Here is a 26586-nt window from a genome sequence, read left to right as displayed (position 1 = left end):
TTACATTATTGGTGAAGTTATTACATTATTGGATTTTATTACATTTTCGAATGAGTTAAGTGCAAAATATATTACATTTTCAGGCGTTATTACATTTTCAGGAAATTATTACATTATAGGGTGCTACAGGGCTTTCGTAAACCTTCAGAGTTACCTAGTCCCAAAACCTAGTCCCAAAAAGAAAAAAGATCTTTCATCATGATGCATTGTTGAGTTCTAGCAAGTATTTTCTTTGATTACAAAAATACAACTGAAGTCCAAAGACATTAAGGATGATGTTTCACCCATCCTTGAAAGTTGTAACCGAACCCTAACCACAGGATGGGTCTGCTGACGGGGTCCTCGCTGCGTCGGTCCAGCTTCAACTGTTGAAGCTGAAACTTATCAAAGAGGCTCAAAGGAAATATTGGGGGTCCCCCTGCAGGTGTGGAGGCTAAACTGCTTCACTAGCAGACATTCACTCTTGTTTGGTCTCTTAACGCTCGTTTTCTCTTCTTTCATTTCTTCTCAGGTCTCTTAGTCACCCGTCATTGTGTCAACTGTCCCTCTGAGCTGGTTTTAGGTAGATGATACTTTAAAAAAAAGTTATCCCATATTCCCTCAAGTGAAATTGAAACCAGTATTTTAACATAAGCTACGCTGTGTTCCCGCCATCAGCCTCCGTCCTGCTTCAGCACCGCGGCGTACGCCATCAAATGCAGATTATTCTGGAAAGGTTTCACTAAAGCAGCAACGAAACGTAGACATATGTACATCAATTATGTAAATGAATTTTGTTCTGCTTTCACCCACCGGGAGCTGCAGGTCCTGTTCATCATCTTCACCTCAGTCCTAATAAAAGATTTGATCGGACAAATAACAAACTTAGAAGAGACATTAGCCGTACATCTGAATTGAGGGTTTTTTTTAAGACATCTCAAGTCCCAGCAACTTCCACGCAGAGTCCGACACCTCGACCTCCCACGTCGACCCCACGCCGCTCCGATGATGCTCCCCAACGGAGCAGAAAAGCGTCCTTCGTCATCTCCAGATGGACATCGGGGACATACGAAAGTCCATCTGGGAAAATAATGAGAGCTTGAACTGACCGGGTCGCGTGAAGGGGAAGCCAGCAATTATTCTATCAATAGACTGATGGTATTAATTATGTTTAACTACCATCATTAAACAGGAAACCTTGATATGAACGTGACGATACGTTCAGGGCGATCTGGTCTGCTCGTGTTGGCGTGCTCGTCTTTAAGATGGATTTGTGGGACCTTAAATCAATCGCTGGCCGTAGATCACTCACTCTAATCGATGCATCTGCTTTGTGCCTCCTCTTATCAGCGTGAGAGCGTCAGATCAACACCTCGCAGAGTAAAGATTCACTTGGGATATGTGTGCAGATGTTTATTTAATTACTTTTTACTTGATCAGCGTTCATTATTTATTGTTGGTAATTAAACCTGCAGAGGAATCTTTGGGTCAGTTTCGTCCCACATGACGAAAAAGTAAAGTTATTCTTACATTTCCTCGTTTTAACATCATTTAAAAACGTCATCCAAGCATCTGAAAGTGTGCAAGAGGGCGCTTCAAGTTTGTTGTCTCGTAGCTTTGTTTTCCTCAGCAAGACTTTGTGATAATTTTCTATGATTGTAAAAAGGAAATGCACAGATGCTGTTTGGAGGCTGCACACGTTTCTCTAAAATCTGTGTACATTTCTGAATTAATGCTGCTAGATGAATTTCACAATGCGACTCTTGCCCCCCCAGAGTCGGGCTGATGTCCTTGCAGCTGGCAGCTGTCTCGATGATCCGTTATTGATTATTATCCTGAGCGCACAGCTCCCCAGATCCGTCCGAGATAGATCTGGAATACTGATTTGTCCACTTTGAGATGGTTCAATGTGCTCCTCCTGACAATATCTTTCCCCACAGAAAAGCTTTCATTTTTAACTTAACTGGTGTCCCAAGTCGGTCCTCTGTGCTTGTGATTATATTATTGATGAACATATTGTTAATTTAAAAGTTTAAATCCTGAAGTTCATCCTCTATACACGGAGAGCAAGGTAATAATAATGATAATTAAAGCTGCAAGCAGCGATGAATGGGCCCTTGCGCATGCAATTTGCACCAATGAAGGTCAAGGACTCAAAACTAAGTCCGATGACACCACCCACAAGTCTTTATGTCAAACCATTCAAAAGTTATAGCAGAAAATGGGGACAACCAATCAGAAGAAGGGGCGGGGCTAATTTGCACCAATGAAGGTCAAGGACTCAAAACCATGTCCGATGACACCACCCACAAGTCTTTATGTCAAACCATTCAAAAGTTATGGCAGAGAAAAGTATTCTAGGGGGCGCTGTTGAGCCGTTAGGCCACGCCCATTAATGCAAACCATTAAATATCAAATGTATCGCCAGGCCTGGCTTGCATGCAAAATTTGGTGACTTTTGGTGAAACTATCAAATATGGACCAATCAGATGAAGGGGGGGCGCGATTTTTTGGCGTCTAGCGTCGCCACGGTAACGCTTTTGGAAGAGAAAAGTAATGTGCGTAGTCGCAAAATGGAGACGCAAATTTTGATGTATAACACACCTGGGTGCAGGTTACGGTTCGGGCCGTATTAACTGCCGAAGGAATGGCATAAATTGCACCAAAATTACACGATTAATTGAAAATGGCCGACTTCCTGTTCGGTTTCGGCCATGGCGCCAAGAGACTTTTCTTTAAGTTGCGACATGATACAGGTGTGTACCGATTTTCGTGCATGTACGTCAAACCGTATTGTGGGGCTTGAGGCACAAAGTTTTCAAGGGGGCGCTGTTGAGCCATTTTGCCACGCCCGTTAATGCAAACCATGAAATATCACATTTATCACCAGGCCTGGCTTGGTGCAGAATTTGGTGACTTTTGGGGCACGTTTAGGGGGCAGGGAAAGAAAGAAAGAAAGAAAGAAAGAAAGAAAGAAAGAAAGAAAGAAAGAAAGAAAGAAAGAAAGAAAGAAAGAAAGAAAGAAAGAAAGAAAGAAAGAAAGAAAGAAAGAAAGAAAGAAAGAAAGAAAGAAAAATTCCTACAGATACAATAGGGCCTTCGCACTGTAAGTGCTCGGGCCCTAATAATAATAATAATACATTTCATTTGTGAGGCGCCTTTCATGGCACTCAAGGTCGCCATACAACAATCCAAATACAAAAACACAATTTAAACAATAGAGAACAGCAAAGTTTGCAGCAAAACACAAAAGACCACGTAAATTGTAGGTGTACTTAGTTGATTCAAATCTAATTTGTGAAACAAACTTCACCAGTAAAGTCAAACATGACATAGACATGGGGCTGGATTCTGATTGACTGAAGCTAGAATAAGGTAGTTTCATATTTCTGTGATGACAAAAGCAAATGTATCACCAATGTTACACTGGATATACTTTACAGCAACATATATAGTCCATTTTCCTTAATGTGCCAGTTTACATATGTGCATTTTAAGTTCATACATTATCATGATTGGTCTGATCTGTTTTTAGTTTACATCATAACTGAACTAAGACACATTGAAGCGTGTGAAGGTCGAGCCTCGTCAATGACACGAGACACAGCAGTCTCTCCGGCCTCTCTCTCTCTCTCTCTGTGACTCTGAGTGTCCGAACTCGGCCGATGAAGCCGATTGTAGTCCTGACTGATGAAGAACGTCTCTGCGAAGGACCTGAAATCACGCAGGGCCGGTTCCCTGACGCTTTTATACTTTATACACTGAAATTCCTCCAGATTCCTTAATTGGTTTATGGATTTTTCTGCACTGTAGGAGGAGAAATCAGCAACTGCTTCCTCATCCTTCCTCTAGGAACATAAATTCTGCACTTTTAAGTTGCTCTTCTCTGAGATTCTCTTCCGCCCCAGTTGTCTCCTCAAAGACTCGGCCGGTCATGGATGTCGGTTCTGAACCAAATCAAATCTGATTGCAAGAAGGATTGTGCAGGACGTGTTGACGGGAGAAGGCATGTCATGTCTGGGGTCCAGATCCCCCCTGGGGTTTCTGATTCAGACTGGTAGTGGACCTGCTGGCGGGACGGTTGTTGCATTAGTGACACGGGTTATACAGCGGGCTCCTCTGCAGTGCACACACATTATTTATGTTTTCTGAGGCTCCCTCTCATCTCTCACCCCCCCCCCAGTTCGACATGCAGAGGATCACCCTGGAGGAGCTGAAGCACATCCTGTTCTACGCCTTCCGCGACCACCTCACCATGAAGGACATCGAGAACATCATCATCAACGAGGAGGAGAGCCTGAAGGAGAACTCGGGGAACTGCCAGACAGAGTTCGAGGGAGGTGAGTGAAGGTGTCACGGACGAGGGAGGGATGGAGGGATGGAGGGATGGAGGGATCCCTGCTGTCTCAACCCCCCGGTCTCGGCACATCTGCTGATTTATTGACCCAGGGTGCCCGTGTGGACCGGTGTCACCCGGTCAGCTGTTCGGTAGCGGCACGCATGAAATATGCACGACGTCACTCTGCACATCCAAGATTTATGGATCCCAGAGCCGCTCGGCACATTCCAGGACTTTCTGCTTCTCGCCATTAAAAAGAGCCACCGCCGTTCTGTCTTCTGACATAATTACGATCATAAGATGTCTCCTGAATGCCAGACTTTGATTCACGTCCAGTGGATCAGTCCGTTCCGCTTCAGGAGAAACAACAAACCCCACATGTGAATGTTAACAAGCATCTGTTGATTATTGTTCGAGGCCAGAGACGATTTTTCCTTTTTATTAATCCTTTTATCCTTTAAATTAAACGAAAACGAAAAACAAACAAAAGAAAAAGAAGGGGGGAACCTTTCTACGGTCCACTTAGACAGCTGTAAATCTTTCTTCAAGTCTTCGTCGCCATTCTCCTTTAAATACAGTCCATTGTTCCCATTTCTCTTCTAGTTGAGTTTCCCATAGGCGTATTCTGTACGTCAACTTTTCCATCACTTAAATTCATTTTACAATCTGTAACCATTGATCTTGAGTAGGAGAGTCCTGTTTTTTACCAGCTATTAACAAGATCTTTACCAAGTCTCCGTCTATTGGTTGTACATTTCCTTCACCCAGGTTACAGAGATACAATACTGTCTTGGTATCTTATAGCCAAGTATTTTCTGTAGTGAATCAAGTTTCATTATCCAAAACTGCATTATTTTATCACATTTCCAAAACACATTCACGTGATCTGCATTCAGTGTGCCGCAATCTCTCCAACAGGGTACGTTGCTATTTTTTAGCACTCACCTTCACAAGTTTTTCCCTCTGTTTTGCTGTTGTTTTGTGTTGAAGGGAGCATCAATTACAGAGCTTCAGTCCACCTGCAGAGTATTGATTATGGTGACTAGGGGAGTTCAATCTCCGTCCAGAGAGCAAAACTAATGAAAAATTCAAATATTTTGGCCCTTAAACGTTAATCTTAAAGCAGATATGTTGTGAAAAAGTCATTTTTCGAGCTTCAGTCCATATATTTGGCTGTTTGAGGCGAGCGCCGACTCCAGACCTCCAAAACAACACAACTATTTCCCTTTGTTTGGGTCAGTTGGGACCTGAAAGCAAATCTTCCACGAGCCACTCAGATTTTCAGGGTTTTATTGCCCCGCAGGACCAGATTAGAGCAGATTATTCATCCACATCTGCATCTACAGCACATTTCAGCTCCTAATCATGACCAATCCGGCTACAGGCTGGGAGATTGTAGGTGTTTGATAGGTGGAATCCGAGCCCTTCCTCGGTTTAATCTTTTCACGGTTTCTTTTACTCCTCTTTGAATTCATCTCTCTCTGATGTCCATATGTGTCCATTATCATCCTCAAAACAGTGTATTTTATCTTAAAATAGAGGAGAGGAGTAGGGCTGTGGATCGATTCAAATGTCAAGAATCGATTCGATTCCGATTCTTAAGATTCAGAATCGATTATCAAGATTTGATTCGATCCGATTCGATTCGATTCCGATATTGATTTGGGTTAGTGTTATTAAAACTGTTTTTTGAGCTGTTGCATGAATTATATGACTGCAAAATAGTACTACTAGTATTATATTGAGAATAAACAGCAAGTATTGGCAGCTAATGATGCTGTAAGGACCAATCAGCTCCCAGAATGCTGATAGAACTGCTTTCAGAAACATCTTTTTTTCCCACATTCCGTTTTTATTTGCTCCATTGTCGGTCTATTTTGGTTTTTAATGTTTGAGCATTTGGTTTTTAGCATTTTTTGCAAATGGAACCCCAAGACAGTATATAAAGTAATGAAATATAGATAATGTATGCAATTATAACCTAACACTTTAATGTTTTCATACCTTTAAACATATTTAAAGGCAAAAACACATGGCACCAGTTATTCTCGTGTCCAACAAAATATTCCTTTTTTGGGCATAAACAAAAAAATAACCAAAAGTTGTAATGCAATGATGAAAAAAAAAAATACATAAATAAATAAAATTTTAAAAAATAAAATAAAAAAATTCGATCTTTAGACATGAGAATCGATTTTTAGGAATTAATATGAGAATCGATTTAGAATTTTTTCAACACAGGCCTAGAGAGGAGCATCTTAAGTCTCCGACCAGGTGGTTTCACAACCACATCCGACACCAGGTAAACAACCCACCGGACAGTGGGGGTCGTTGATTTGCATGATTTCCAAAGATTATCAGCTCAAAACTTCCCCCCAGTCTCTTAAACCGAGGATGTCTTCTGGACGGGGGGAGAAATGTGTTCAAGGACAGAAAAAGGAAGTCCACTCATCTTGCTTCAGGCCTCTGTGAATTACCAGGACCCGGGTGACTGAGTCCGAACCAGCGTGTGTCTCAAACGTTTCACATTCTGACAGAGAGACCCAAATTTAATTTGTGTTCTTCTCTTCTCCAATTTCCCCTTTGTCATCGAGTGCACCTCGAGTAGCGGCGGCTGCTCATCAATAAAAGTTTGCAAAGTGCTGGTGAAAGGAAGGTTCACCCCTGACGCACCCGGTACAGGTGGATGGAGAAGCAGTAAAAGTAGCACGGGTAACACGTCCTGCAGGTTAAAAGTTCACGCTCTAAGTAAGCGATGAGGGCAGGGGGGATGTTCGGGGTCCATCAGCCCTCAGAGTAGGGATGTTAAAAATGAATCGATTTTCGATTAATTGCCGTTATGAAATTACCCGATTAGAATTAACGATTACAATTAATCTATTTATTTATTTTTTTTTTTCGTTTAATTTCACCAGCTGGTATTACGCCCGGACCACATTTAATGCGACACAACTCGCTGCGCCGCGCACATAAAGTAAGAAAGAGACGGCGGATATGTTTGGTTTTAGTAATATCATGCTCAGGCAATGAGTCTGCAATGGCCCAGACGGGAGACACATGTAGCTCAGTGCTTAACTTTTATTTTTAATCCACTCTATATTCTTCTGGTTGTTCTCCGATATGCTCCCCTAAAGCCTGAAGGTTCCGCCTTAAATCGACGCAGAGCCGCCGCCGTAGCCTACGCCGTAGGCTCTGCGTTGTTGTAACGCGGAACCATAAATCAGCCTTCACCCGGTACGTACATAGGTTTCTCTAAACATCTGTCCCCGCTACAGTTTTAACTAAAAGAAAATGTGCTCCAATACAGCAGGTCTCATCATTTTATTTTGAACACTGCAGAAACTCTAACTTAAAACGTAACTAGAACTTAAAATTTGCTTGACACAAATGACACTATTATGGCTGCTGCTACTACCAATAGCCTTGAAGTGCACTTTATATTATATTCCTTGTGGTACAAAAATGTCTTTTTGTTACTTTTGTATCAAATAAATATTTGATTAAGGAATACATTAAAATGTCCTTTGTATTTTATATAAGCAAAAAAAATGATGTTTGTATCTCAGATGGGGGAAAAACGCCGCTTATCAACTAATCGATGATCGATCGATAAGGTTATCAACTATCAATTAATGAGGGGCACGGTGGCGCAGCTGGTAGTGCAGCGGTCTCACAGCAAGAAGGTCCTGGGTTTGATTCCCGCCGGGGGACGCTGTGGGTGCTGAAGTGCGTGTTAGTTCCCCCATGACTTCAGTGCCCACACCATGGGTGGGGTTGGCGAAAGGATCTTTCTGTGTGGAGTTTGTATGTTCTCCCCGTGTTCCCCTGGGTAGCTAGTGTGAGCTACCCTCACAAAAACATGCACACAGTCCTGGGCTATACTTCCCCCTTCTGGCCAACCGGGGCGCCAGATGGGGTGGGGAGGATCCGGCCGGAATAACGTGATCCTTCCACGCGCTACGTTCGGCCGGAGAAGCCCCACCCTGTCTCAAAAATATTTGTTTGACGCTTTGCATGCAGAGATAAATGCAATGTTTGTTGTTTTTGACCAGCGTTGAACTCATTTGCTGCTGTTGCGTTGCTTCAGCTTTCCTGTCTCGATGGTTTAACAGCCTGGGACAGATGGACAGGAAATCCATCGCTGTGCGCTCCTTGTTGAGATGCTGGATTCTCTCTAATCACATTTTCCTCGTCGAGCGGTTTTCATGACTTGGTTTCCTAGACGGGTTCCTGCTCTGAAAGCAGCATCGCAGCTAAAGATGGGAATTGAGAACCGGTTCTTGTTCGGAACCGGTTCCCAGTGTTTCAATTCTTTAGAATGGTTTGCAAATTTTGCAAACGATTCCCATTTCGATTTAAGTGGGTACGAACAATGTCATTATACACGTTGCATAAGCCAGCAGTCGATAAAAATCGGGCCCAAGGAATACAAACGCTCAATAGTCTGGTTACATTTCAGTAAAAAAGAGACAACAGGGCAACTTGAAATACTTGCTAAGTGAATATTTCGTCAAATGGAGGAAATACTACCAACATGCAAAAACATTTGTGTACACAGCAACCAATAACAATCAATGAATGTCACATTTTCACCACTCCGGACTAATGTCAGTAATTCTCAGCCCAGCAGCAGCAGCAGCAACGTTAGCTAGTCCTTAGCTAATAATATTGCTTGTAACTAATTAACTAACCAACCTTGCCTATCATATTAACGCCATTTTCCTCATTGTTGTCCTTTTTTTCCAAATGAGAATCGATAAGGGAATCCATAAAGAACCGAATCGTTAAGCAGAATCGAAAATGGAATTGGAATCGTACAAATCTTATCAATTCCCATCCCCAATCGCAACTTTTCACATCATCAATGAGATTGATGAGATGATGAGATGCAGAGTCACGACACCTCCCGAGGGCAGCGGGGCCCCGCGGGGCCCAGCGGGGCTCCAGCCGGCTACGCTACGCGGCGCCGCCTCCATCAACAGAAGTGTCCTTGACAAATACCACTCGTGTGAAATGCAGAGAGAGATTTTCTCCGTTTACGCTCATGTATATTTGATGCTCGGAGGTGAAGCAGCCCGTCACGTCTCTTTCTAAACACCAGCTGTCCGTGAGTCTGTCCCGTCCTCGAGGGGCTCAATGGGCCGGCTCCTGGCGCCGCCGCCGTGAACGGACACAGATCTCAACAGCAGTGTATTGATCGTTAAACCTGCTGCAGAGTGATGGCAACATGATGATCCTAGCGGGTTTATGATGATGGATGGCCCCTGCAGAACCATACCGGTCCCAGTAGTACCACCAGCAGTACCACCTGCCACGCAAGGAGCACAAAACCTGCTCCGTCACGGAGGAATCGATCCGCCGCCAAGGTGAACACCATTCATCATGCTACGCTGGTATTTACTACATCAGCTTACTGGAATATGAAGAAACACAAAAGGCTTCTGATTTCCCTCCGGATTCGCCGTGTTCCAGGATCAATACGTTCTGGTGCTGAGAAACAGCGACCTGAGGAGTGTGATCAGTGATCCGGAGAGACCGGGCGGGATCTGAATCACCGCAGGATAAACTGAGCGGCGGCCGTCCAGGAGGAGTCTGGCAGCCAGATGCATGCAGGGAAGTTAATTATGAAAGCCACAGCTGTCGTACAGGTGCTCACATGTTACAGAGCCAACCTCTCCACTGGCATGTAAAAAGAATACCACAGCTAGCGTACATGTGAACCATTCATTTCTGACGTTTTAAACTGTGCAAGTATCTTTTTTTTGTGCTCTTTCGATGCATTAAAACACTGGTGCAACGTGCATGAAAGAGCCAGTGCACATCACCAATGGCTAAAGCGGGTGAAGCCTCTCGCTCTTTTATTTATTTATTTATTTATTTTTTACCTTGTCTGCACACATTAATGGTTGCCATGCCGGTAAAACATCCACTACCAATCCAGGAAGCAGGAACACACGGAGGCACACGTCAAGCACTGGAAATCTGCAACAAAAACCACAAACGAAACACAAAACCGACACAGAGCCGACCAAAACACGAGCAGCAATCGACCCAAATCTCGAGATCCAAACACGGTCTGAGCTAAGCTACCGCTAACTAACCCCAAAAACTACAGAGCAAGCGTGCAGGTGAACAAGCCAGTGTATATGTCTATGTGTGTGTATACGTTAATTCTCCTTTTAGTCGTGTCAAGTTTCAGTCGACTAAAAGTCTGAGCATTTTAGTCTTATTTTAGTCAGAATTGTCCAGGACCATTTTAGTCTAGTTTTAGTCAAAGATTGTATTTAGCCAAACCCATTTTACAATTCAAACAAGATTATCTTATTATTATATTATTGTGACCTTATAGACTCAACAATACATTAATTTCAGATACAGAAGACTCTAATTTGAGTTTACAACATATTTATTTTTCCACATTTCTCCCCATCTTTTTCTTTGTCGACGACACATTGGGTTTTCTTTTCTACGTCTATGTAGGAAAGTGTATCCAAAGATGGATCTTCTTCTTCTCCAGCCCCAGAGCAGATCCCTGCGTTTCTCTATGTAACTTTGTTTTTAATCTACGTGAACCTAGAGCTCTGCGTTAACGGCATCAGCCTCTAACTCTGCAGCTGCATCTTCTGGATCTGATTCCTGCTGCAGCGACTGGGATTGAGGACTAACGTCACCCAGCAGAACTAAACCAGAGAAACTACTGAAAACATGGACATTAACGATCTTTGTTAGAACATTTCGTCTCGTTTTGGTCAACGAAAATGGAGACACATTTTAGCAGAGTTTTTATTTTGTAATCTACATTTTAGTCTGGTTTTTATTCGTCTACGATATTGCATCATATATTTAATTATCGTTATCGTCACATGACCAGCATTTTTGTTGCGTCTCGTTTTCCTCAGGTGATAAAGGTTCTGCTGCCGACAATATTTAGTCGTAATTTTCGTTGACGAAAGCAACTTTCCCGGTGGATGAAGAGCCCGGTCCGTGCCAACCCCACCCAAGGACCCACGGCGTGTAGAGGATACAGGACTGTCTCAGAAAATCTGAATATTGTGATAAAATTCTTTATTTTCTGTAATGCAATTAAAAAAACAAAAATGTCATACATTCTGGATTCATTACAAATCAACTGGAATTTGCAAGCCTTTTATTATTTTAATATTGCTGATTATGGCTTACAGTTTAAGATTAAGATTCCCAGAATATTCTAATTTTTTGAGATAGGATATTTGAGTTTTCTTAAACTGTAAGCCATAATCAGCAATATTAAAATAATAAAAGGCTTGCAATATTTCAGTTGATTTGTAATGAATCCACAATGTATGACATTTTTGTTTTTGTAATTGCATTACAGAAAATCACAATATTCTAAGTTTCTGAGACAGTCCTGTATATGGCGAAGCGCTGCAGCTACAAGCTTCCCCGAGCCCTGAACGGCTGGCGCTGACCGCCATAACTCAGAAGCCTTAATTACCTCCAAGCGCAGCAGTCCTCGCTGGATGTCTGGCAGCGGGAACATTAATCTGGCTGATCAGGTGCTGCACCGAGAGCTCGTTCCTCCTCCACACCTCCCCCCAGTTTCAGTGTCCAGCAGCAGAACGTGTTAACGTCCATCACCAGGATGGGGTCTGGTCTGGGTGCGTCTGGCTCTGCGAGGGGCAGAACCGACTGGTAGGAGATGGTTGCACCTTTCTCTGGTTTTTCAGAACATTTCATCTTTCCTTTCTTCTCTTTAATCCCTTTGTTCCATCCCTCTGAGGAGTTCAGGGTGTTTAATCACACTTGGGGTCGTTTTCATCATCAGCCGTCATCTCTGGTCCTTTGAGACCTGAGATGATTCTGAAAGAGTCTTTAGCCCAGTGGGATCGTTTTCCTCAGCAGATAAATGATAAAGTGATATGTGGGCGTTTTCAGCCTCGATGTGAAAATATTCTGAAGAACCTGCAAACTTTTCAACCAGAGATGTCAAAAGTATTCACATTCATTACTCAGGTAGAAGTATAGATACTAGAGTTTAAAAATACTCCTGTAGAAGTTGAAGTATCAACTCAAGTTTTTTACTCAAGTAAAAGTATAAAAGTACTGGTTTCAAAACTACTTAAAGTATAAAAGTAAAAGTAATGTAAGGGGGAAAAAAGCCATTATGGAGAAAATCCATTGAAAATGAATGCATCTTAGTATAATGCAAATATATTAAAGAACCATATATGTGTACTATTGAGCATTAACATGTGTTTCAGAGAGCAGGAGATATGATGACTAGTTGCCTATAAGTATTGTAATGGTGCAAAAAGTCAAACTTCAGAGGCATGTTATCATTTATCCTAACCTTTATTGGAATGTACATCCAAGTTTAGTTGCAGGAATCTGAGGGAACGGATGTAAGAACAAAACTGGACAAGAACATCTGAAACAACCACAACCAAACTCACTCTATCCGGATGGAGCAATTTAACTGGATAGTTTTTTTTAAAGGCCGAAATGAAATAGAGTAACGAGGCTGTTTTTAAAATGTAAGGAGTAAAAAGTACAGATAATTGTGTGAAAATGTAAGGAGTAAAAGTAAAAAGTCGTCTGAAAAATAATGACTCCAGTGAAGTATAGATAACCAAAATTTCTACTTAAGTAAGGTAACGAAGTATTTGTACTTCGTTACTTGACACCTCTGTTTTCAACACATCCTGACCACAAATCAGGGGAGGGGGGGGCTGCTACTGGGAACATCGGCCAGGCTGTAAATTTCAGCTTAAATGCAGGAAACACGAGGACTTGTGAACGCAGCGGTTCTGGGACCGTTGAAGAGTCTGATTGCCGGATCAGCAGACGGATTTCTCTCTGAGCGTCGCTGACTTCCCACTAGGGATGGGCGGTATGGACCAAAATATTTATCACGATAATTTCTGGCATTTATCCCGATAACGATAAAAATGACGATAAAAAATTACCAATTCAACTCCACCTTTGTAACTATAAATCTATCACCACATTCAGTCTTTGGAGCCCACAAATCACTGCTCTAAAAGATACTAAATACTACTAAACTACACCAATTAAATTGAATTAATAAAAACCAATTAAATGAGTTACACCTGTACTGCAAAACTGGAATGACTCAGATCTGCCATGTTTGTTACACAAACACGTATCAACGGGAATTTATCTTTCTTTCTTTCTTTCTTTCTTTCTTTCTTTCTTTCTTTCTTTCTTTCTTTCTTTCTTTCTTTCTTTCTTTCTTTCTTTCTTTCTTTCCTTCTTTCTTTCTTTCTTTCTTTCTTTCTCAGGCTCATTTCCTTCCTCCCTCCCTCCCTCCCTCTCTCCCTCCCTCCCTCCCTCCCTTCCTCCCTTCCTTCCTTCCTTCCTTCCTTCCTTCCTTCCTTCCTTCCTTCCTTCCTTCCTTCCTTCCTTCCTTCCTTCCTTCCTTCCTTCCTTCCTTCCTTCTTTCCTTCCTTTCTTCTTTCCTTCCTTCCTTCCTTCCTTCCTTCCTTCCTTCCTTCCTTCCTTCCTTCCTTCCTTCCTTCCTTCCTTCCTTCCTTCCTTCCTTCCTTCCATCCTCCCTCCCTCCCTCCCTTCCTTCCTTCCTTCCTTCCTTAAATCAGCTTTACACGAAAACGGCAATTTATCATTTTTACCGCGAGATCACAAATTCTTATCATGGGGAAGTTTTTTGACGGTATATCATGAACGGTAAAATATCACCCATTCCTACTTCACACCAGTGGTCACTTTTGCACTCCATGTAAAGAGCGGGTCTGCAGCAGCGCTGCTCCTCTGGCGTTTACCTACTAATGATGTGGAGGTGGTTCCTTCCTTCATCCTCTTTCTGACGGCAGCCCAGGAGCTTTTCTGATGACTGCAGTGCTTCTTGTTAAGAGTTGGAAACTAGGGCAAGTAAGAAGTGAGGGCTTGTGGGTCATCGGCCCGGCTGCCGTAATTACCGTCGGAGCGTCTGGGCTGGCTGGGCTGGGGGGGGTGAGACAGGATGCAAAGATGAGCAGGGGCCTCATGTACTAAGAGTGCGTGGATTTCAACGTGAATTCGTGCGTGGAATTAACAAGACCGCAAAAATTCATATGTACAAAGCTGTGCGTTCGCCCAAATCCACGCAGGTTTCTCTGTACATCCCAATCAGCGTGGATTTGAACGCACATGCGGGAGCACAACACTCCGCCTTGTCTCCTCCCTCAAATATATGTTTGAATATGATAATGAAGATAATTATCCATTAAAAACTGCTCATCCTAACAAGAAATGTACAAAAACAGGTAAAACAAATAAAAAAAGAAAACATCGGCTCTGAGCTGGGTGTCGGACTCCAGTCCTCGAGGGCCGGTGTCCCTGCAGGTTTTAGATGTTTCCCTGCTTCATTGCACCATGATACAAGTGACTGTGTCATCAACAGAACTATCCAGACTTTGATGACAAGCTGGTGACGATGATTAATTAGAATCAGGTGTGTTAAAGCAGGGAAACATCTAAAACATGCAGGACACCGGCCCTTCTGGGATTCAGTTTGACACCTACATTATGGTGTTCTTTGCGTTGCGTTCCGTGAAGAGTTTTGGTTTTATTATGATCGTACGGGTTTGTTAATGTTTATGGGCAGCGTTAGTGCATCATTACACTCTGCTTTTCTTGTTTGTATTTTAAGAACCGACAACAGAATTTTTGGTGGATGAAAAACGGCTCCTCGTTCTGCTTTATTGTCATGCATATTATATACTAACGGATTAAGACCAATGTACACGTTTATTGAGTCTTACACATTATGGATGTCCGCGATCACCTCTCTCATAAGTATAACAATGTGAACAATATACATTTATATTTAAAACATGAAGCATTACGATCTGATTCCTCTGCTGCAGAAATAAAGACAATTTGTGCCGACGGGATTATCGAGGTGCAAACGTGAGAAATAAAGAGCAAAATTGCTGTAACTCGGAGCATCCGCAGGAGGAGAGACAGGTGTCGTGCCAAAAAGTGATTGCCTGCCAGAATCTGATTTCTCCCCTGAAAATGGGTCTTTTTACCTGCCAAAAATTGATTGAAGGCCACATACAGTTAATGAAAGGTTGTTTCTGCCTAAATATGACTTGATCTCATTCTTGAGCTTCATAATCTGAAATCTGACGGTTTAGAGCTCTCGCTCAACGGGCTGCTGTGCGCGCTCCCGCGGCCACAAATCAGAAGAAATCACATTCTGGCAGGCAATCACTTTTTGGCACAACACCGGTTTTTGCTTCAAAATTAATTTTAATGTATTTCTGTCCAGACACAGTTATGGGATGTTTAGGATCTTGCTTTAATCTCCAGTACTCGTCCCATACGGTCGTCATGGTGACAGAGATGTCCGACCTGCAGCTCCAGCTGAAAGATCATGTTGGTCTGAACCGGAGCAGCTGGTCCAGTTCAGGGCAGAGATCCAGAAGATCCTCTGGTACCTAAACCTGCTGATGGTCCAGTCTTAGTCCTGGACCAGCAGATGCGTTTGGTGCCTGAGGACTCGCTCCTGATCCTGCCATCAGCAGGTTCCTCTCGGAGCCAAAGCTCCATCAGGATTTGCAGGTTCCATCGTTGAGCTCCTTTAGTTATTTGTTCAGATCATGTGGTTGATTGTGAGATTGTTGCAGCTCCACTCTTGTGTAAATTATCTGGTGATGTCGGGACTGTCATGTCCTTCACGTGGTCGTGAATTTATTGTTGACGTTAAGTTTCCTCATATTCTGCACATCACTGCATCACCAGTGAGTGTCGCCAACGGACAAAACCTCAGAAAAGTGCGTACAAAAGCCTTAATGTGTGAGTGAAGGACCGCAGCTTTCTACGTTCACGTCATTCTTTGTACATCCGACCGTGAGCGTTGAAAGTGGCGTACGCACGTTTTTTGTGCGCCGCACTCTTAGTACATAAGGCCCCTGGTCTTCCTGAAGGCTGTCATTCACTTTAAAAAGCTGGATAAAGCTGGTCCTTCGCTCCACCTCCCAACACCACCCCCAACCCCACACATCGCTGCAGAGCAGCTGAAATGAGGCAGTCTAGGAGCGATGGATTGGACTGGGATCCAGAACGACCCCCAGAGCTGGGTAGAGTAGCCAAAAATTGTACTCAAGTAAAAGTACTGTTACTTCAGAATAATATGACTCAAGTAGAAGTAAAAAGTTGTCATCCAAATAATTACTTGAGTAAAAGTAAAAAAGTACTTGGTGAAAAAACTACTCAAGTACTGAGTAACTGTTGAGTAACGTCTGATTTATTTTTTTAACACAACCATTCAAACAGACAAAAGTACAAAATAATCATCTTCAGGAAAATTAAATCAATAAAAAAATAAAATAAATAAATTAAATTAAATTAATAAAAATAGATTAAATTAAAATAATCTTAAAGTAAATTCAAGTACTTTAATAAATAAAATAATAACAGAATAAAAAAATTAATTAAGCACAAGTAGCACAAAATTTCAAGCCTTTGTACTTTTCTTTTTTAACCAGAACTAGAACAAACATGAACTCATAGAAACTCTGTGTGTGTTTGAGTCTGTGTAAATGTGACAAAACATGCAAAAACAAACATTTTTCCCAAAGAATCACTCAGTGATGTCATGATATTGATGCGTACGTGGAGGATTAAAAGAAAAGTAACAGCTCAACGTAGCCTAATGTAGCGGAGTAAGAGTAACAGTTTCTTCTTCACAAATCTACTCAAGTAAAAGTACAAAGTATAGTGATTCAAAACTACTCCTAAAAGTACAACATTTCCCAAAACTTACTCAAGTAAATGTAACGGAGTAAATGTAACTCGTTACTACCACCTCTGACGACCCCAGGAACTGGTGACGGTTGTTGGACGAGCTGATTATATGAATCAGTTCGAGGGACGGACAGACACTCAGACTCATCTTGAGGTCAGAGCTCCTAGTTCTGCTCATTTATACCCAGTTTGTAGGGGGCGGCCCCTCCAGTCTCTCCTTTGGGCTCCATCCCGATCCCGACCCGTGGAGGCGGATGGCAGCCCTGCCTGAGTTCCCCCCCCCACTGTTGCCCAGAGCACAAGAACACCAACAGAGTTGTGTAAACAGAAATTAATCCTTTTTTCACACTCGTCTGAAATCCACCTGAAGTCAATCACATTTCTGCCCAGAGCTCCCTCGTTTGAAGTCCGGTGCTCTGGGAAATCCTGGGGTTGTTTTTCACCGCCCTCCGTCTGTACTATACCATCAAACGGTCCCCGTCCAGAACGAAGACTTATCCAGGAACCAGAGCCGACCCACAACTCTGTCAAAGACGGGTGGAAAGCTGAGTCTCTGAACTGGTTTTAAGGTTATTTTATTGGTTTATCAAACTCTTAATGGTCCTGCTCCTGCCTTTTATATCAGGGTTGTTTTCATCCCTCAGAACCTCAGGCCTTCTGGAAGACACTTTTAATTTTACCAAATAAAAACACACTTTTCTTACCTTTTCTCACCCATTAAGTTTTAATTTCTGGCGTATACTTTTATTTATTTATTTACTCATTTTACTTTATGTCCTGGAGCCAAAGCTGGTTGGTGGGATGGATCAGGAGGATCTTTGTCTCTAGTGAGAGGGAGGGGACAAGTCTGAGGTGAAGGTGGGGAGGCATGAAGTTGTCCTTGCTGCACATTATCACGTGTTTAAACTTTTATCACCTTCATTAGTCAACCAACTGAAGTCTTTTAAGGCTCCTGCCGACTGCGTGATTACTGCAGTTTAATTACATCATTTCATGACACTTGTCCATCCGTCTTTTATCCGTGTTTTATCGTGTGATTTCACACCCATGACGACTCTGAGAGGTTTACGTTGTTTTGTACCACACCAGGAAAACTTATAGAAAGGATTAAATTAATTTCTAATATCATTGATTGACAGTCGGCTCAGCCAATGGCTAATCATGATCACTTCTTCTTCTTCCATAATCGTCACACTACTGTGCTCGGCAGACAACCAGCGGAGGCTCAATGCGACAGTTATTTTTGATTTCACCGTCCAGAACATCTTAAATGGGATGTTCTTCTGTAAACGTCTGCCGGCTGAAGGACCTGGTAGCCAAAGCTAACTTTGATTGACATGTGGTTAGCGTGTTCCCCTCTGGTCTCCAAGCAACATGGCTGCAACCCGTTCGGGGAAAAAGAGGCTTCAAACCCGGCCTTCAGAAACCAGTGGGTCATGTGACCTTATGTTTCATCCAGGGCTTTTATTGCAGCGTATGTGTGACCTGTAGGTTGCGTCATCAGCATGTGGAGCGGTAAATAGATAAAAAGTGAAATGGAACTGCTCTGTAGGCGCTTTAATAAGCACTGAAAATGCTTTAAAAACCGACAGTGTGAGGAGAACGTGTTCCGGCCCCGACTCCGGAGCAGAGACTAACTCTGGATGTAGGTCTCAGAAGGCAAGTGCATAGATCACCGTGACGCGTCTCAGGATGCAGAAACACGAATCACGCACCACTTATTGAAAGCAGCGAGTTGTCGTTGAGCAGAAACACGTTTATTTTCTTGTGCGTGCTGAGGAACGTTGTCTCGGCCTCGGCATCGTATCGCTGAGACAACCCGGCCAGCGTCGGGGGAGACGAGGTCAAGGCAAGGTCACGTTCTCCGGACCGCCTCACCATCTACAGAGAAACACATCTCTGATCCCGCAGGAACGAAGCGTGGCTGTGATCCAGCATCATCAGCTAAACTGATCACATGTTTGATTAACTGAGATTGATTACGTACTTGAATGACTACAGATCACTGATATCTGATTAACTGGGTGATACTCTACAGGCTTCATAGTGTCAACTTCTGCAACTCCAACAACAGTGATTCTTTCTCTTAGAGCAGGGGTCGGCAACCCAAAATGTTGAAAGAGCCATATTGGACCAAAAACACAAAAAACAAATATGTCTGGAGCCGCAAAAAATGAAAAGTCTTGTATAAGCCTTAGAATGAAGACAAATGGTGAAAGGAGAAATCTCGAGAAAAAAGTTGAAATGACGAGAAAAAAGTTGAAATGTCGAGAAAAAAGTTGAAATGTTGAGATTAATGTTGAAGTACAATCTCGAAAAAAAAAAGTCAAAATGTCGAGAAAAGTCGAAATGTTGAGAAAAAAGTCGAAATGTTGAGAGAAAAGTTGAAATGTTGAGATTAATGTTGAAGTACAATCTCGAAAAAAAAGTCAAAATCTTGAGAAAAGTAGAAATCTCGAGAAAAAAGTCGAAATGTCGAGATTAATGTTGAAGTACAATCCCGAAAAAAAAGTCGAGATGTCGAGAAAAGAAGTCGAAATGTCGAGATTAAAAAGGAAAGGAAAAAGGAAGAAAAAAAGAAGAAAAAAGGAAAAAAAAAAGAAGAAAAAGGACAAAAAAAGAAAAAAAAGAAGAAAAGAGAAAAAAAAAAAGAAAAAAAGGGGGGGGGGGGAGAAAAAAAGGTCAAACATTTTTGAAAAAGCTCTAGAGCCGCGGGTTGCCGACCCCTGTCTTAGAGCTTACTTTATTCTGTGTTTAGCTTTTTTTCTGAAGACCTACTGACTCGTCAGTAGAGTCGGAGGGTTTCAGGAGCGGTCAGAGAATGAAATCCGTCTTTGGACGGCCACAACTCGAGCAGCGTGTAGGAGCCTCTATAGAAAGAGCTGGCTGGTTTGGTTTGGTGCCAACAGTGAAAGAAACAAACAAACACAAGAAAACAGGATGTAGTAGCTCCAGGAATAACAACATGCTGCACAAATACATCCCTCCAAGGCTTGTTGGCTCTGTTTCCACACGTAAAGCCTGGTTTTTATTGTTCTTTTCATCTTGGAGCCGTGAATCTGTGGCGTCTGAGTTCAAGCTGCATGTTTCCTTAGGAAAAACAGAATAACTGAAGGTATTTTTTTAGATGAAAACTGTTAAGTGTCAAGTTTTTTAAACTGCATATTTAAAAAAGAATAAGGTGGTAAAAATCTATAGATTGAAGGACTCCCTGGAAGAAGAGATCGTGTATCTCAATGGGACAATTCCTGGATAAATAAAGGCTAAATATATAAATATAGCTGTAAACAACTTCCTTAGAGAATCCTTTTATACAAACCGGTCACTATATTGATTAGCTATTCAGAAGCTACATTATCCTTTTTTATATTATATAGTTCCACATCCATTCAGCGCATCCTATGAAACTAAAGTGTCATTTAAAGATTTTTAGCAGTTGAATATCTGCAGTAAAATCCTGTTTTGGTACTATTCATTTATTTATTTTTATTTCTGCTGATAGCTCTCGGCCATTCACAGCCGACACAGTAAGGTTCCCCGAAATGTAAATATTAACAAGATTTTGAAAAATCAACATGAGTTTGGAAGTCCTCACAGGTACTTGAGTGAATTTTGAGAAGATAAGGACTATTTTTCAATAGTTGATGCACGAACGGCGGGAAATCTGGGGTCTGTTTCACAAAGCAGGTTTATTGAAAACTCGGAGTCTGTTAACCCTGAAATGAGGGAAACTCTGAGTTTTCCGTTTCACAAAGGGAGGTAACTCAAACCAGAGAAAGAGAGGTAACTCTAGCCTGTTTCACAAAGAGAGGTAACTTAAGCTCTCGGTCAGTTACCGTAGTAACAGAAGCTCTGAACCTAACCTGGTCGGGACCAGGTTTATATTGTGAAACCTGGAGTTTTTCTGCATCTCCGCCTCTTTCAGAGCCACATGCACATTTGATTTCCTCATTCATTCAGTCAGCAGGCGAGTTTTGGCGAAGTTCTGCCGTCTGTCATTGAAAACAGAGTCAGTATATATATTAGAAGTCCATTGTCACGAACATGGCATGTCCTTTTGATGAAGACACAATCGTTGAAGGTGCAGCATTAATGCGCAGATAATTAAAATTCGTCGGGAGATGGTTATCAGACCGCGTAATACATGTATCCTTTATTTGTTATAATTTTGATGATTGAATTGTTTATTGATTTCATAATATATTCAAATTTTCCGACCTCCACTTGTATATTATTACATAAATAAATAAGAGCATAATATGTGTCTGTATTGGTTCAATACGGAACGCAACTTTTAATTCCCAATTACGGTGTGTGACAATTACAATGTGTTTTTTTTTTCCGAAATCTGCTCTCATACTCGCCATACGCACGTATTAACACTTCTAACTCCAGTGGCGTGAAGTATGTGGATCTTCAGAAACTAATGTTTCCTCAAAGGAATTTTGTAAATTGAAATGTTAAATAAAGTTTAAAAAAAAAGAAAAAGTATGTTGCTCTTCTGTTGTCGCCGGTTGCCATGGTGACTCGTCGAATCGGGGCTCCATTAATGCTGGCTTTTGATAGTTGTGGTGCACGCGCTTAACTCCAGGTGAAACTACTTAGAGTTGAGTAAATTAACTCAAATCCGCTGTTGTGGAACCGAAAACTCAGAGTTTCCGGTCTCAGAGTAGATCAACTAAGAGTTCAGGATTAGACTCAGAGTTTGTTGAACCTGCTTTGTGAAACGGACCCCGGGTCTGAAACGTTAATTGAGCTCCGTTAGACGTGCTGTTGGCTGAAACACATTTGCTCCTGGTTAAAACCTACTGCAGACATATAATGGAGGAGTAATAGACGTGTCATGTTTACATGTGGTATCTGCTGCTTTCTGTCGTCCTGAGTTTGACTGATTGATCCCGGGAAAGCAGTCGATCAAGCAGCTACAAGATTAAAGGCCTCGCGGCATAAATAAACCCCTGCTCTCCGCCCTCCTCTCCTCATCACTCCATCTGTCTGCTGTCGTTTCTCCTGCAGTTCACCCCTCCAAGAAGAACCGGCAGACCTGCGTGAGGAAGAGCCTGATCTGCGCCTTCGCCATGGCGTTCATCATCAGCGTCATGCTCATCGCCGCCAACCAGATGCTGAGGAACGGCATGGAGTAGCGGCGGCTACCTGCGGGGGGGGCGGCCTGCATGTGCATGCCGGTGGGGGAACTCACGTCCCCCGTTCACGGGAACTACGAGGGAACTGCTCATCAACACACTCTGATTATGAAACTCTGTTTTCCCAACGAGGCTCACATCTGTCCGGTTGAAACCACGAAGCCAGCACGGGGAGTCGTACAGGCAGTACTCGAGTTGAGGGGGATGAGGGGGATGGCATCCCCCCTGAAATAAAAACGGTCCAAATCACCCTCCCTTTCCATCCCTTATGTCATTTCATCAATGAATGTGGTTTTACTGCTATTTCAACATTTAGAGTCATCACCAGAAAAATAACTTATATGACAATTTTCACCTGTTTCAAGTAAATTTTCACTTGAAATAAGTAGGAAAATCTGCCAATGGGACAAAATTTATCTTCTTATTACAAGCAAAACAATTTTGTTCCACTGGCAGATTTTTCTACTTACAATATTTCAAGTGAAAATCTACTTGAAACAGGTGAAAATTGTTGTTTTTTCCAGTGATGAGTCTTGTTTTAAGTGTAATGAGAATTTTTTTACTAAAATGAGACATTTTAACTAGAAATAAGAAAAATATTCTTGTTAAGATTGTGAGTTTTTGCAGTGATCCATTTTACTTATCCTGTGAAGGACAGAGTCATATTGATAAGTTCAGAAAACTGTTTTTTTATTTTTGAGTTTTGATGTATTTGATGTAAGCCCAGTGGATATTTAAAGCTTACAGAAGGCTGCATTTAACTGTTTTGGTCAGTGCTATTATTTGTAATATATTATTTGTAATCAGCACAAATTATCTGTCCCCATATGATAAAATCCACCATCCCCCCTGATTTTTTTTACAACTCGAGTACTGCATACAGGACCCCCCCCCCCCAACCCCACTCCCCCACCTCCTTCACTCTCACAGGGACTCTCAAGGGCTGACATTACACTCGCTGTCCTCTCTGTTTCCCTGATGCAATAACATAAATGAATCGATTAGAAAGTGCAGGAGTTGAGAGCAGCAGGTGAAAGAGTCTGCTGATCCGCCACGTGTGAGTCTGATGAGCTGCGACGGCCTTGACGACGGATCCGTGGCCTCGACGACGGGTCCGTGAGCCTCTCCAGCCGCCCCGGCCGCTCATCAGCCTTGCAGAACAAACCGGTCCAGTGACTAAGAAGCTGGACCTTTTCCTTTGACACTCATGCGTGAAAACAGAAGGTGATTATGTCCCGGTGGATTCTGTTGGGCGATGGTGCAGGATGAAGAACATTCCCATTAAAGGAAAACATCCATCCTACAATAAGCTTCATGGATTACGTTAGCCTCGTCTGTGGTTCTTTGCTCTTCGACTCAGCTCTGGTTGGAGAAGCTCACGTGGCGTCACCAGAGACTCTGACGAGTCTAAACCCGAAGTGATTGAACATCGATGGCAGGAGTCTACCAGCAGAAAAGTGAAGGACGCAGGAAAGTTTTCAAGGTCTTTCTCCATCCTATAAATAAAGATCAGAGTCTGGGAAGAGTCCCAGGCGGCATCACACGTCCCGTCCTCGCTGATGCGAGCAGCTCAAAGGAGAGGAAACTCTTCTGTTCATGCAACTCTGCTCAAGAGAAGGTGTCACAATGACTTATATGATTTCTGCAATAAATTAAAAATTACAAATTGTTGCACCTGAAACTTTCTTTTTTTTGCATTTACCTATTAAAACTAAACATTTAAAATGTCTTATTTGTTTAAAGTGAATAATCAAGGCAGAGCTGAAAAGATTACCGGTAGTACATTTATCAATAATTCTGAAATTTTTTCAAAGAAAAATACTTAAATATTTGTTGCATCTCTCCAAGTTTTTTTGTTTTGTTTCAAGAGGACTTTCATTTCTAGATTTAAAGCTTTCCGCCAAACGTTGAATTTTAAAAGAACAGACTTTGTTCAGACCGTCAACAGATCAGATTTGATTGTTGGGGGGAAAAGCAGAAAAACTGATACTGAAAAGAAGTTTCATGTGCAACCTTTCAGTTGATAAATACAATGTGCAATGATTTAAATTTCTCTGCGTGCACATTCTGCAGGAAGGGATATCATTTTAAGTTTCCCAGCACCACCAGCTCCTGACGCCCCACTGAGCTCTGAACTCCTGCACTGACCCGTCCCACCGCGGTGACTCTGTAATGCCCTAACTGCATGTGATCAAGTCGGTGTCTCCTGTAAATACCGTAGCCGTGTCTCCCGTGTGTGTTTAGGTGTGCAGTTACCTGTGTGTGCATGCCGTCGGTGCTCTGCCCTCCCTGGGGGTCAGGGGTGCAGGGAGGGGGCTCATCCCTGCCTCCTCTCACCCCTCTCGCCAAAGCCATAGACCTCTGCAGAGGTGAACCAGATATGAGGACACTTCTCCCTGTTTTCACCTGTTTTCACCTGTGTTTCTGCACTGTACCTGCCCACCACGCCGGCGGACCCCTGAGCCGGGCTGTAGGTCTGTGTTGCAGTGCCATCTGGAGGCGGAGCGCCCACACTGGCCTTGTTTGTGTTTCTCACTCCTCCGAGCGGGAAGGGAACCCTGCGCTGTGTTCACAATGTCTGGAAACGTAGTCGAATGTTTAAATGTTTGAATAAGAGGACTCTATGTGTCATATTAACCCCACCCATGGTGCAGGTGGAGCAGTGCTTGAATGGAAACACATATTTAAACGGTGTATTTAAGAGAAATCTTGCCTGTGGCAGAAAGTCACTTTTAACCTGTGAAAGGTTTCACTCCTATTTGATTTATCAACATGACACTGGCTGAATGAGAGTAAATGAGTCTCAAAGATCCTTGTAGGTCACACTGGTTATCTTTGTTTCTTCTGAGTGACATTAGATTAGATTTCTGAAGCTATTGCGTGTAGCAGTACCACTTCTGACCACATGGGGGCATATTGTGCCCTGTGAGAGGAAATGGTCTAGTACAGGGGTCGGCAACCCGCGGCTCTAGAGCCGCATGTGGCTCTTTAGCGCTGCCCTAGTGGCTCCTGGAGCTTTTTCAAAAATGTTTGACCTTTTTTTTTCTTTTTTTTCTTCTTTTTTTCTTCTTTTTTCCTTTTTTTCTCTTTTTTTCTTCCTTTTTCCTTTCCTTTTTGATCTCGACATTTAGAAATTTTGACTTTTTTCTCAACATTTCCACTTTTCTCTCGACATTTCCACTTTTTTCTCGAGATTGTACTTCAACATTAATCTCAACATTTCCACTTTTTTCTTGACATTTCGACTTTTTTCTCGACATTTTGACTTTATTCTCAACATTTCTCCTTTCGCCATTTGCCCTTCATTCTAAGGCTTATACAAGACTTTTCATTCTTTGCGGCTCCAGACATATTTGTTTTTTGTGTTTTTGCTCCAATATGGCTCTTTCAACATTTTGGGTTGCCGACCCCTGGTCCAGTATGTCCCACTCAGGTGCCAACCATCTTATCTTCCGGGTGGTTGCAGTTCCTGGACTGGCCACTAGGGGCTCCAAAAACGCAAGCCCGTCTCCACAGACTCCCATAAAGCAGAAATAAACATTTATAGCCTTGTTCAAAACACCGTTTTGGTCTCAATCGTTTTCATTTGGCACCCAAGACAACTCTGATGGGGGTGGAGGATTTTTATGTACCACGCCGGGAGAAAACATTTCTAATCTGATTGATTGACAGTTGGCTCAGTCAGTGGCGAGCCGCTATCACTTGCCTATTTTTTATTGACTGCGTTTACATGCAGTCAAAATTCGGGTTATTGCTAATATTCCGGTTACTGAAACATTCGGAATATTCCGTTTACACGGTAATTAATCATTCGGGATATCTGGATCAAACCAACAACGCGCGGAGAACGTGATGACGCAATTAGCGTAATTTCCGCTTCTTCTTCCTGTATCCAAATTCAAAACAAATGCTGCTTCGCGCAACTTTTCGCTCACCAGGATTCTTTGCGAACAGAACATGCGCAGAAAACAAATTCATGTTCTGTTTGATGGGGATATTCCGTTTGGCGTTTACATGACCCAATATTTAGGTTTTAAAAGGAGAAACCCAGGGCTCATATTCCGGTTTTTAAAAACCCGAATGAGCAAATTCGGGTTATTCAAAGGGGTTATTGGTGTTTACATGGCCATGCAATATCGGGTTATTGCCAATATTCGGGTTTTAAAAGGGTTATTGATGCATGTATACGCAGTCACTGTCACGCCGCAGCGCTGACTTCAGCCCCCAGCCACTTGGACCACAAAAATGGGCCTCAACAAAGCTCTTTATAAACCAGTGGGTCACGTGAATTCCTGTCAGCCTGTGGACCCACTAGTGGGAATCACGATGCTCTGCCCCCTTGTGGTCGGAACTGGTACTGCTGCGTAGCGCTTT

At 42.5% G+C, this 26586-nt stretch overlaps 1 protein-coding gene across 1 annotated transcript in view; it reads left to right on the top strand.

Moving 5' to 3' along the window:
• LOC133441999 (calcium-binding protein 8-like) overlaps window positions 1-22589 on the top strand; it is a 117058-nt gene extending 94469 nt beyond the window's left edge. The window contains exons 5-6 of the mRNA XM_061719866.1: window positions 4163-4319; window positions 22085-22589. Of these exons, the coding sequence (XP_061575850.1) occupies window positions 4163-4319; window positions 22085-22212 (285 nt within the window). The 3' untranslated portion in view covers window positions 22213-22589. The remainder of the gene's footprint in view (window positions 1-4162; window positions 4320-22084) is intronic.
• Window positions 22590-26586: the final 3997 nt, after the last annotated feature.

Source organism: Cololabis saira, chromosome 4 (genome assembly GCF_033807715.1).
Source record: "Cololabis saira isolate AMF1-May2022 chromosome 4, fColSai1.1, whole genome shotgun sequence".
Taxonomy (NCBI): domain Eukaryota; kingdom Metazoa; phylum Chordata; class Actinopteri; order Beloniformes; family Belonidae; genus Cololabis; species Cololabis saira.
The sequence above is the reverse complement of the archived record's forward strand: the minus strand, read 5'-3'. Positions and strand labels throughout refer to the sequence as shown.